Below are 12,949 nucleotides of genomic sequence, written 5' to 3' on the forward strand. Positions count from 1 at the left end.
TCCCTTTACAGAGGAGGACACAGAGAGCCAAGCTTCCTCTCTGATTTCCTCTGAATGAGCGCTGGACTCTGTGCCCAGAGCTCTCCCTGCCTTATCTCAGGTCACCCTTACTATAGTCCCATGAGGATGTGCGATTATTATTCCCATTTTACAGAAGAGAAGATAGAGGGACAGTAAGGCCAAGGCCACAAACGTTTAGCAGAACCTCTGCTTCAACTTGGGCCTTCAACTGGTTGAAAAAAAGGACATGTCCATTTCCCATCCCACAATATTCATGTTCATAGAACCTGCTGTCTCACTTACGGGGCATTCAAGAATGTGAACCCTCTGTGAGCTCCTACTCAGTGTATCTTACCTCCGGGAAGGACACTTCTCTGAGGATGATTACTAGTATCCTGATTTAGAGAAATGCACATGGAAGCTCAGAGAGGTTAAGTGTCTTGCCCAAGGTCACTCAGCTATAAAGAGGCAGAGATGGAACTCAAACCCCAGCCTGACTGCACAGCTCAAGCTCTTCCCAGTCGAACTCCCTGCCTCTGGATGTACCAGCTGCTCTGAAAGGCAGGGGCCAGGAGGCCAGAGTAACCCATTAAAACCTGCAACCACAGTAACTGCTCTTCCAGAACCCTGGTACTTGCTGGCAGGAGCACATGTCCCAGAGAGGCGTGCTTTGCTGCCTGAGGCTCTCCCTCAGTCTCCGAATCACCATCCCTCTCCCTCTCCAGGACCAGAAGGGAGACCAAGAGCATTGGGACTGGGGTTCCCCAGACCAAAGCCAGCTCCATCTGCTGTGGCCAGGAGTTAGCATTCATTCATTCATTCACTTATTTATTTATTTATGGCTGTGTTGGGTCTTCGTTTCTGTGCGAGGGCCTTCTCCAGTTGTGGCAAGTGGGGGCCACTCTTCATCGCGGTGCACGGGCCTCTCACTATCGCGGCCTCTCTTGTTGCAGAGCACAGGCTCCAGATGCGCAAGCTCAGTAATTGTGGCTCACAGGCCCAGCTGCTCCGCGGCATATGGGATCTTCCCAGACCAGGGCTCGAACCCGTGTCCCCTGCATTGGCAGGCAGATTCTCAACCACTGCGCCACCAGGGAAGCCCAGGAGTTAGCTTTTAAAAGCACATCTCTGGTCTCATCTTGCTCTCCTATCACCTACTCCTCCCTGAAACTAGATGAGAAAAGAGACTTCAACCATTAGAGCTGACCATCTCCTCTTGGTCTAGATTTTGCAGTTGTTCTCAAATCCTTTCCCTGTGATCATTTATGTGAAGCCTAGACTGTATCTTTTGTTTCCTTGGTAACAAGTCACTTCATTCTTCTGACCTCAGTATGCCCATCAGTAAATGGGTATAAAGACCATCCTTATCTCACAGACTTGTTATGAGGGCTGATAAGTCTTCAATACAGGTTAATTTCTTTCCCGCATAACTTGTTCTTAACCTGCGTCACAGTTCCCTTAAACCCAACACAGGTCTTGGGGTGAGGAGAAATGGGGACGGGGGATGGGGTTAGCATTTGAATAAGCAGCTCAGAAGGTCTGGCGTCTAGTAACAACCCTTTATGGATAAAGAAAGATTTAGATTTCTCCATCGGTTTCCACATCCAGCATCGCCACAATCCTACGGGGGAGCAATAGGGCATGCAAGGTAGAAGCAGTGGAGTCCTGATGCGTGAATGCTCATTCTGTCCCTACTATTTATGTGGCCATGGATAAGCCAGATAGTAACAAAGGACAAGGTATATAGAGCACTTAAGCACAGTGCCTGGTTCATAGCAGACACCAAATAAAAGGAAGTTGTTGTTATTATTTCCCACCGAACCATTCGTTTTCCATATAAAGAAACTAAGACTTGAAGAGTTTATGGGTGTGAGTCTGGTCGCTAAAATCTCTAATCCAGGCAGAGATGGGGGCTGAAGTGACTTATCCAAACTGCAAGGCAAATAACAGCCAGCCGCAGGGAGCACTGCCTGGGCCAGTGCTGTCTGGGCACCATCTCAGGGAACCTTCCCAAACTACCATGGGGTAGGAGCTGTTGTCCTGACTACTTTACAGGAAAGAGGCAGAGGCTCAGAGAAGGTAAGGGACTTTCTGGAAGTCACAAAGCAAGGCAGCAATGTCTGCCTGATCCCAGAGGTCCTTCACCCCTCTGTGCCAGATGTCAGAGCAGCTGCCATTTATGGGGTACTTATGTCAAAATCCCCCAGCCACCACCCCTGCAAAGGAGCAGAACCAGGGCCATCCACTGCACCTCCCCCCCGGGTGGGGGGGGGCCCTGCTCCATTCCACCTTGCCCACCTCATAAGGGTTTTGAGGGCAGTTTGGCCTCTGTCTGTCCATCTGCAAAAGGGACTTGATCACCCCAGCCCCTACCCTGTCAAAGGGGTATAAAGAACAAAGAGAGTCAGTGGCCTGGACGATTTCGTGCTCTGACTCTGAAGCCTGGCCCAAGGACCTGAAGTACCCAGAGCAGAGCTAGCCCCTCCCCAGGAAGCCATGAGCTTGCAGATGCAGCTGCTTCTGAGCGCAGGCCCCTGCAGAGCCTAGCTCCCTCCGGTCTTCATGTCTTCACCATCCGCTGCTGCTAATAACGACATCAATCAGGTTGACCACGTTTCACACCATTACTCGCAGCTCAGCAGGAAGCAACATATTTCCCCCCTCACCCACCATCTTCCAGAAAGCAAAGAGCTTTCCAGAGGGGAAAAGAATGAAACCGATGTGTTTTCTGAGTACCTACTGTGTGCATGGCAGCTGCCTAAGCCCTTTTTCTAACTCTGAGAGGTAAGGATGACTCTTTTTCTTTGACAGGGAAAGACACTGGGGCCCAGAGGAGCGAATGCATGTGTCCAAGGTCACACAGAGCCGGGACAAGAACAATCATGGCAGTGATGTATCACTGACCACTCACTGGCTCATGGTGCCAGGCATGTGCGTGATCCTATTGAGACAGTATCATTTTCGTTTTCAGATAAGGAGACTGAGGCCTGAAGCAGTGAAGAGACCTGTCTGAGGTCACGGGCTGCTTAAACGTGAGCAGCAGGGTGACATAGGGCGGAGAGGGTGGCTCTCTGCTCCGGCAAAAGAGCGTGTGAATCTTGGTGCTGTCACTGACTAGCTTAGAGACCTGAGCCTCAGTTTCCTCATCAGAAAAAGGGGCTAACTGCGTGCCTAGAACCCATGCTCTGCAACAAGAGAAGCCACGACAGTGAGAAGCCCGCGTACCGCAACGAAGAGTAGCCCCCTCTCGCCACAACTAGAGAAAGCCCATGCGCAGCAACGAAAGACCCAACACAGCCAAAAAGAAAAAAACAAACAAATTAATTAATTAATTTAAAAAAAAAGAAAAAGGGGCTAATAAAAACATCTATCCCATTTTGTAGGATAAAAATAAGAAGGATAAAAACCGTAAAATAGCTAACGTTTATCGATCACTGAACATGTACCAGGCAACTTTGCCAAGCACTTTACATATGTAAGCTCACTGGGTTAAATGAGGTTATACATATAAAGTGCTTAGCACAGAACTCCAGAAATGGGAGTGATCATGGTGATGATGAAGAAATTGATGATTCCCTTGGGCAAATCTCCCTGGTTCATCCTCTTACTGGAAGAATAGAGTAGCCTGTAAGCTTTCAGGAAGGAGGTGGACCAGGAAAGAAGGGCAGGGTTTGGACAGGGGAGGGAAAAGAGAAACACATAAAAATTAGGGTGTGAATAGCATTAGTAATGTTAAGATGATATACCAAGTAGGGAGAAAGCAAGGGACCCTAGATGTTCTACAGAGTCGAACTAGACTGAGACACACAGAAACCTCCAGGCCAGTCCAGACATCCTCCCAGGGTCCCAGATGGGCAGAACTGGCAGGACCCTAGAGACACAGATCAGTGGTTCTTCCCATTTTACAGATGGGGAAAACCCAAGGCTTGCAGTAGGGAAAAGACTTGTCCAAGTTCACAGGATGTCAGTGGCAGAAGCAGGCTTGAATCCAGGCCTCCTGACTCTTAGCTCCATGCCCAACTACCTGCTGCTTCCCACAAAGGAAGAGTGCAGGAGGGCACTTGGATATGTCTGGGTCACAATTCCAGGGAAGCATACCAGGGTAGACATCATTAAGATAATAACAATAAAAAACTATAGTTTATTGAATGCTCACTCTGTGCCTGGCACAGTGCTAAGCTCATCTGCATTAAGCTATATGCATTTAATCCTAACAACAACCCTAAGACTTGGGAACTGTTTCTATCATCTCTATTAAACAGATGACAAAACTGGCTCAGAGAGGCTAAGCAACTTGCTTAAGATCACACAGCTAGGAAGTGACAGAGCCAGGACTCAAACCCACGTCTGTCCTGTCAAACTCCAGAGCCTTGTCCCCTTTACTTGTCCACCTGAACGGTCCAGCCCCCACCTGCTTCTCCCACCCTCCAGTGCACCCTCACATCGTACTCCCTCACCCAAAGCAAGTCTACCCCAACTATAGAACAGTGTTTAGAACTGGGCTGTTTTCTTGTAATCATCAAGCCCCACACAAGAAAGAAAAACGACACAGTTCCTCTTCTAAAGTTTTCAGCTGAGAAACATTTAACAGTCTCTTCCTTCTCTGCCCCTGTCCACTGGATGAGAAAACAGGCTCCCTTCTCCCTGGGATGATGTCAGGCTGGTGAATTCCAGCAGCCAGGAGCACATTACCAAAGCTGTCAGGCAGCGAAGGCTCCTGGGGGTTAGCGACAGCTGAAGGGACCCACTCTGCAATCGGACCAGACAGAGCAACAGACCCAAGAGACCCATTTTCAAGTCCCTCCTCAGAGCACCTCCCCAAATTATGTCATGTAACCCTCACAAGCTGCCCAAAGGCACCCAGCCAAGATGTAGAAGGATCAGAATCCCACCCAGGTCTTGTCTAATTCCAGAGCCCCTTGTGCTGGTGAGCCCTCTAAGTGGAAGGGTGGGTTTCGCTGAGCTGGGGAGAGCTTTGGAGGCAGGTAAGTGAGAGGCAGGGATACTGCCTCGCCGCCTTCATCTCTCTATAGAGTAGGAAGCACCTCCCAAGGGACCCCTGACTCACCAGAGCCAGAACTACTTTTACAGTTAAGAAGGCAACAGAGGATGCTGGTCAGCTGTCTGGCCTCACAGCCTGGCCCCTAACTGTAGAACTTTGGGCAAGCTACTTCCTAGGGTTGTTAGGAGGATTAAATGAGTTAATACATGGAACAGTGCTTACAGGGTACCTAGCACCTAGTAAGTGCTCCCCAAAGCTAACCACTGTTATTATCATCAACAGAGAATGACCGTGGGCCAAACTGTTAATAGTGCTTACCTTTGGGGTATGGGACTGGGCATAGAAGTAAACGTCTTTAACTTCTGCTCTGTTTGGTTATTTATTGATTTAATCATTTTATAATATGTGTGTGTTACTTTTCTAATTAAAAAAAAAAGTCCTAGTTTAAAATTTTAAAATTAACACAGAAAAAATAATTCCTTGGAAAGTTTCAGCACTTCTTGGCATTTTATGTTCCTCAAAGGAGATCAAGAGGAACTGGGAGCCTGGAGTTGCCAAATAACTGATTCACTCATTTATTTTACAAATATTAATGGAGTGCCAGGCACTGTTCCAGCTGCTGGGGATTTAGGGGGAACGAGAAAGATAATCTCTGCCCTTCTGGAGTTTCCATTCTACCTGATCTTAATTAATCCCCTCTGCCACACTCAAGGATGAGGAATTTACCGAGAGGCCGACTAAGATGGCCCAGCCAGGGGAAGTCACTTGCCCTGCAGCCCACAGCTGGGAGCAGGGCTACAATCTTCAGGGCCCAGCTGTTTCGCCCGCTGCCCAAGAGGGCAGGTCTGTGGATGCAAGTTTGGGGTTGGGGTCCACAAGAGGAGAGAAAAAAGATGAACGAGGAGGTCTGTATAGCCACACTCAAAGCTTCATTCTGCGTTACTGTACACACCTGTGGTGGAGGAAGGGCAATGGATGCAGGCAAAAGTGGAGACCCGGATCACGGAGTCAGGCATCAGTGAGGCTCAGGTTACCCCAACTCAGACTCAGACCTGAGTTCCGTCCGTGGAGGTCCCCATGCACCTCTACCCCCAAAGCCCCCAGTTGTTGGGCCTCAGCTCTAGGGTAGGCAGGAGATCCTGGCCTCTCCTTAAACACCTTCCCAAATTCACCTGCCCGAGTCTGAACTGAAGGGCAGAGCTGGTCCCCTTCATCCCCCAAATTCACTCCACTGGCCTCCCTGAGACAAGAACCTGAGTTCCCTGGGCTGGGATTAGGTATAGTGTCCCCAGATGCTCCCAAGTATCCCACCCCTATCAGTGCCAGCCCAGGCAGAGGAGCCTGCCTCCCCCCCGCCCCCCCCCCCACTCTGGTGGAAATGGTGACTGACAGAATGCCTGTGGCCTCAGCCCAAGCAGGGAGGGCGATCCCGAACCTGGTTGGTCAGACTGGCCCAGGACCTGGCAGCTCCTTGTGACCCTCTCCAGGGAGGGGCTCTCCATTCCCAGGCCTGCCCAGTCAGGAGGATAGAGGGAGGCAGGAAGAGCACAAAGGAGTGAACGGTTCCTGGAGTCTATGATCCCGACACACACAGATGAACATGGACCAGAAATGGTCAGAGATCTAGAGACATACCAAGGAGAAACCAGGAGAGAGACACACACAGGAGCAGAGACTTTGTGAGAAACACTGGGGCGGAGACCAGAGGCTGAGACCCACGCAAACGAGTGATCTAGAGGAAAACACACGGCAGTGACCTCAACGGATCCACACACCAGCCTCGGAAACACCCCCAAACCCCGGCGAGCCACAGTCCCACAGCGCATATCCCCAACAGAAGGCCGCTCGTACAGTGCGGGCGAGACGCGCCGAGCCCCAGGCGCGGAGCGGGCCGGGGACTCGCGCACAGGACGCACTCGGGGACCGGGGAGCGCCGGGCGAGAAGTGCACACAAAGAGACAGCCGGGCCAGCCCGAGCAGGCTCCGCCCGTCCGCTTCGTGACTCCAGACCACCCCCCAACCCGGGCGCTCGCCCCAGACCCACAGACAGAGACACACACCCCACCCGCACGCCCCGGGACCCCGCCCCGCCGCGCCCCACCCGGCCCGGCAGCCCGGGCGCGCGGCGCTCACCAGCTGCAGGCAGCAGAAGGCGACCAGCGTGCAGCGCCCGCTGCACTTGCCCATGGCTCCGGGGGCCGCGCGCGCCGTTCGCCGCGGCGCCCCTCTAGCTCGGCGGCCGCCGCCTCCTCCGCGCCGCGCGGGCTCCGCGTTCTCCCAGCTGGGCGCCCCGGGCGGCGGGGCCGGGCGCCTAGGGCCGGGCCCGGGAGCGCCGGGTCCTCAGGGCTGCGGCCGGCCGCTCGCGCTCGGAGTCCATGGTCCGCCCGCCCGCGCGCTGGCTCTGCCGCGCCTCCTTTGTCTGGCCGGCCGGCCGGCCGCCAGGCGCGCCTCCCGCCCCGGGGCGGCTGGCGGGGAGCGCGGAGTGGGGAGCGCAGGCACCGAGCGCGGCGCAGCGCAGAGTAGCACTGCCCAGCAGGGGCAGCCGCCCGGGCGCTCGGCGGCCGCGGCTTCCCGGCCCCACCACGTGGCTCCGCCGCCGCCGAGAGGTAGGGAAGGAGGGAAAGAGGGGAGGGAAGAGGAGGGGAGGAGAGGGGCGGGGCGGGGCGGCCGAGGAAACGGAGGGAGGGGAGAAGGGGGAGGGAAGCGGAGAGCAGGGGCGAGAGGCAGGAGTGAAGTGGGAAGAGTGAAGGCTTGGGGACTGATGGCCCTGGGTCAAACCCAGACTTCACTGCTCACTCGCTGTGTGACCTTGGGCAAATCACGTCACTTCTCTGGGCCTCCGTTTTCCTAACAAAATAGGAATAATAATGACTGCTTCAGTGTTGCCACAAAGATGAAATGCAGTTAGGTGAATAAAGCACTTAGCTCTGTGCCTGGCCTCCCGAGGGTGCTGGAGCATTCCTCTGTCCACCTTGTCCCTAGGGCCCGGCGGCTCCAACCTTGGCCTTCTATTTCCACTCCACTTCCCAGATCTGCTCCCCATCCCAGCTTCCCTCCTGAGTTCTTCCTTCCCTCTTTTCTTCTACTGGCATTTATTGAGCCCCGACTGACTGCATACACACCCCTGGGAGCCCTATGACCCAGAGATGAGCCCAGCAACACTGTTCCAGAACCAACTGAGCTTCCCAGGCCAGGGAACAGACAACCCCCAGGGGCATAAGCAGGAGATGCCTGATGGCAATGGTCTGCCCAGGGGGCTGTGGCCAGCCCCTCACCCAGGCTGCATTGGGGAGGGAGTCAGGAAGGGCTTGCCAGTAGAAGACTGCCTTCTTCAAGGCACCCCCTCCAAAAGCACTCAAGCTGTCAAACACATCCCCAGTCCACTGAATCATCCCAGCCCCACTCCTAACGTCTTATATAGGGATTAGCATCACTCAGGTGGGAATCCCTGCGGCATCCTCCGGGCTCCTCTATCCCATCTGACCTGTCAGTACATTCTGTGAACTTACCTTCCAGCTGTTATCTATGAAATACCTACTACCTACCAGGCTCTTCACTGGGGATAAGGGGATGAACCAGTCCTGCACTCACTGAGAGAATAGTCTAGTGAGGAATTGTCATTAAAACCAGAAAACATGCAAATAAATAATGACAAATTCTGATGAGTACCTTAAAGGATAACAAAAAGTGAAAGAATAAGGGGGCCATAACTCAGGTCCGGAGACCCCAAAAGGCCTCCTTGAGAACATGGCATTGATACTGAGAAGACAGTAGGAGGGAAGGAGAGGCCAAGGCATGGAGAATAGTGTTCTGGCAGAAGAAACAATGTTTCTTATTCTTATCCTTCTTCTCAGCTCTCACTGGCCCTCTGGACTCAGAAAACAGTATGACATAGATTAAGATCCATGGTTCTGGACCCAAGCAGCTTGGATTCCAGTTCCAGCACTGCCACTTACGCGCTGTTTACAGAGTAAGCACTCGAATGCATGATTTCTCCTAGGACTGGCGACATAATTTGTGGGGGCCAGTGCAAAATGAAAATGCAAGACTCCTTAAGGCTCATTAGGAAGGAAGACACAGCAGACCATAAAACCAAGCACAGGGAGGGCCCTGTGTGACTGCAGAGGACACATGGCCCTGAAGCCAGTCGTGTTTTCTCCCTGGACTGTCAGAATGGTCTCTTCACTGGTCTCCCTCCTCCACCCACTTGTCAGCCGCCACTTTTATTTTATTTATTTTATTTTTTGCCACTTAGTTGTGCTTTTTTTTTTTTTTTTCTTTAACTGTGTCGTGCGGCATGTGGGATCCTAGTTCCCCGACCAGGGATCAAACCCACGCCCCCTGCATTTGAAGCTCTGAGTCTTAACCACTGGACCGCCAGGGAAGTCCCAACCACTTGGTATTTTAAAACACACAGAATATTCGTAGAGTTGAAATTATGGGGGGTGGGATGAATTGGGAGATTGGGATTGACATATATACACTACTATGTATAAAATAGATAACTAATGAGAACCTGCTGTATAGCACAGGGACCTCTACTCAGTGCTCTGTGGTAACCTAAGTGGGAAGGAAATCTAAAAAAGAGTGGAGATATATATACGTATAACTGATTCACTTTGCTGCACAGCAGAAACTAACACAACATTGTAAAGCAACTATACTCCAATAAAAATTAATTTAAAAATTTTTTAAAAAGAAATTATATGAGCTGAGGTTTTCACCTGGAATAATAAGCTGAGATAACAGTGGGAACTTTTCTCAGCCATGCTTGGCGAGTAACAGCTGTGTCCAACCAGGTTCCGTGACTAGACAGGCCTCCAGGAGTCTGTGAAGTCCCTGAAATAATATGCAAATCTTCATCTGAGCAGATGTGTCATTTTCTGCGGAAAGGGTCCACGAGTTTCATCAGATTCTCCAAAGAGTATATTTCCCACAAAAGAATAAGAACCAGCCCCACAAAGTCTCAGCCCAGATGTAACAGTTCTCTAGGAGATCCTCTTTAGGGCCTCTTCCACACAGAGCGTCTGCCAGTTCCCTCTGTGACACTAACAATGCAATTCAATAATAATAACCATCATGGCTCCCATTTATTGCGTGCTTACTCTGAGCCAGGTACTTGGCATACACTATCTCTTTAATCCTAAAAACAGTGGATTCCACTGGGGCTGTGACCTGCCTTTGCCAGGCTCTTGGCTGTACCACATCATGCCTGTGACACCCTGTTCCAGGGCCAGGCTGACTCACTCTTAAGTTTGTCCTATGGGACCAGGGATGATGGCCTGACATCAGCAGAACTAGCCTCTGCCCCTGGGTCATTCCGTTTAGTCGAAGTCTTGCCCACACCACACACACACAGCACGCCATCTCTCACTTCCATGATTTGCATGTGTTGTTCTGTCTAGAATGCATCTCCCATCCAAATTTTCAGCCTGGAGGCCTCCTATTCAAGTTTCAAATCTCACCTGTCACTTCTCCCACCCATCCCAGACCTTCCTTAACACTCTGTGACCTCAAGGAGGCACCCTCCTTTGGGATCACATGTGGTCTGTGTTATCTCCATGAGAGATTTTACTGGGATTTACTGTCCTTGTCTGATTTTGTTCCCCCATAGACTGAGCTCTATGAAGACAGTGACTGTGTCATAAATTATCTCTATATCCCACAGGACTTGGATCACATCAGGAGTCAACAAGTACGTGGTGAATGAATGATCTTCCTGCCTTGGGCCCTAGCATACCTTGTGCTCTCTTTACCACGGGGAAGTCCAGGATGCAAAGGGGGAAGGCAATCTAACTATAGGAAGAGATAGAAACATCTTCGGCAAGAAATTGGGGGTGTTAGGAGCTGAGGATGATATCAGGAGGGGCTTGTAGTAGTCGACACAAAAGATGACTAACCCTTGGACTAGGGAAAGAATGTGGGGGAAATGAAGCAGGATTTAGAAATAAAGGACAGAGATGATTCAGAACATTCCCACGCTTCCTGAGTAAGAAGGCAGGATCATGGTCAGCCCTAGAGAGAGGCACATTAGGAGCTGCTGAAGTGAGGAAATTTCTGAGGTGTTACGTCCTTCCCTTGCCCTAAACCAAGCCTAGTCACCATGTCTGAATCTTCCACCATTAGTCCCTCTCTGGGTTAAAACACTAAAAGCTTCTGAGAAAGTTCACTCATAAGATAGCAGAAATGTTAAACCTATTAATTTCTCCTTCCAAGTTAGAGGACTGAACGTGCTCCCTAATTATAGTTTGTGGGGTGTTTTCTGACACCAACCAATTCTCCAACACCAGCTGGTTGTCCAACAATTCATTTCAATTCAATGCGGACACTACCCAGAGTTGGCGCAGACCCACAGCTTAAAGGTTCAGTCCCACAAGACTGCCTCTCCTTCAGATGCTAGTTGCAGATCTCCAGCCAGCCCTACTTTTGACCAACCAGCTATAAATCGGGGGTCCCCATGACCTCCTCCTCAGGTTGGATAATTTGTTTATGAACAGCTCACAGAACTCAGGAAGGTAGTTTACTTACATTTACTGGCTTATCATAAAGGATACAAATGAATAGCCAGACGAAGAGGTCTATAGGGTGAGGTCTGGAAGGGTCCTGGGCACTTCTGTCTCTGTGGAGTAGGGGTGCACAACCCTCCCAGCTGGTTCACCTACCTGGAAGCTGCTCTGGATCTCATTGTTCTAGATCTGTTAAAGAGCTTGGTCACCAGCTACCACCCCTCCTTCCTGGAGCTCAGTAGGAGGGGCTAAAAGGTTCATCTCTAATCACTTGGTCTTTCTGGTGACCAGTCCCATCCTGAGTCTGTTGAGGGGTCTCGTCCTAAGTCATCTCATTAGAATAAACTCAGGTGTGATCAAAAGGGACTCATGAATAACAAGAGACACGCCTATCACTGAGGACACTCCCAGAGTTTTAGGAGCTCTGTGCCAAGACTAGGGACAAAGACCTCATTATATCACAGTAGCTAACACCTCTTAAGCATTCTGTGCCAGGCACTGTTCTGAGCAACTTCTATGCATTAACACATTAAACCTCACAGGAGCCCTCTGAGGTGGGTACTATTATCACCACTGTCAGTTTCTAGGAGAGGGAACTGAGGCTCAGAGAGGTTAGATCACGTGCCTGGGGTCATACAACAAGGAAGTGGCAGAATCAGGATTTGAATCCAGGCAGAACTACCTATACCATTCCTACTGCATTCCTTATGGTTTTTGAACTTTAATTTTTTTAGCAGCAAATGCTTCTCTTCAAAAGAAGTCATACATTTCTAAAACTGAAAAAATGTTGGACCACTCTGGTTTTGTGGAGAAAGAGGGCTGGGAACCTGCTGTCTCAGTCTACCCCTGCATCCTGTGAAGTCCCCCAGATCAGCCCCTCAAGCCGAAGTCCCTCAGGAACAAAGTGAAAAAGCCACTGGCCTAGATGATCTGCAAAGTGCCTTTTCTGAAGAGGCGAGAGATAAAGAAAGGGAGAACCTGAATGGCAGAGAGGTTGAGTGAGTTCTGTAATGTCACATAGCACGTTAGGGCAGAGCTGGTTCTCAAGACCTCCAGGTAAGTTCCATTACTGTGTCAGGCACTGAGCTAGGAGCTTTGGAACCAAAGATGAAAAGGATAGGTGCCCCTGACAATCCTTGGGCTAAAAGCCTGAGGGTTAGCTTACAGGCCAGCAGCGTGACATCGTCCACTGCTTGTTTCCCTAAACCCAGCAACTTCACCCGTTTGCTTTTCCTCTCTGGGCCCTGATGGCATCTGAGCTTGTGACTCTTGGGCCTGTGGGAGAGGCAGACATATAAACAGACAGTTATGAGTGATACATAGAAGGGCATAGTGCCTGTGAGGTACAGAAATCAAATGGTGGAAAGAATGGCTAACTCTGCTTGGGAATAGGCAGTGATGGAAAACTTCAGAGAAAGGATGATGCCTGAAATATAGGCTG

The 12,949-nt window shown here is 50.8% G+C and overlaps 1 protein-coding gene across 4 annotated transcripts in view; it reads right to left on the reverse strand.

Annotated features, from left to right (window-relative positions):
• Positions 1 to 7,632, reverse strand: part of NKAIN1 (sodium/potassium transporting ATPase interacting 1) — a 44,550-nt gene extending 36,918 nt beyond the window's left edge. Inside the window, exon 1 of one of the 4 annotated variants that reach the window (XM_057558820.1) lies at positions 7,136 to 7,632. In XM_057558820.1, coding sequence (XP_057414803.1) covers positions 7,136 to 7,189 — 54 coding nt within the window. In that variant the 5' untranslated portion in view covers positions 7,190 to 7,632. The remainder of the gene's footprint in view (positions 1 to 7,135) is intronic. The other 3 variants (XM_057558821.1, XM_057558822.1, XM_007170575.2) reach the window with 3 other exon arrangements.
• Positions 7,633 to 12,949: the final 5,317 nt, after the last annotated feature.

The sequence above is a fragment of the Balaenoptera acutorostrata genome, chromosome 1 (genome assembly GCF_949987535.1).
Source record: "Balaenoptera acutorostrata chromosome 1, mBalAcu1.1, whole genome shotgun sequence".
Lineage (NCBI taxonomy): Eukaryota > Metazoa > Chordata > Mammalia > Artiodactyla > Balaenopteridae > Balaenoptera > Balaenoptera acutorostrata.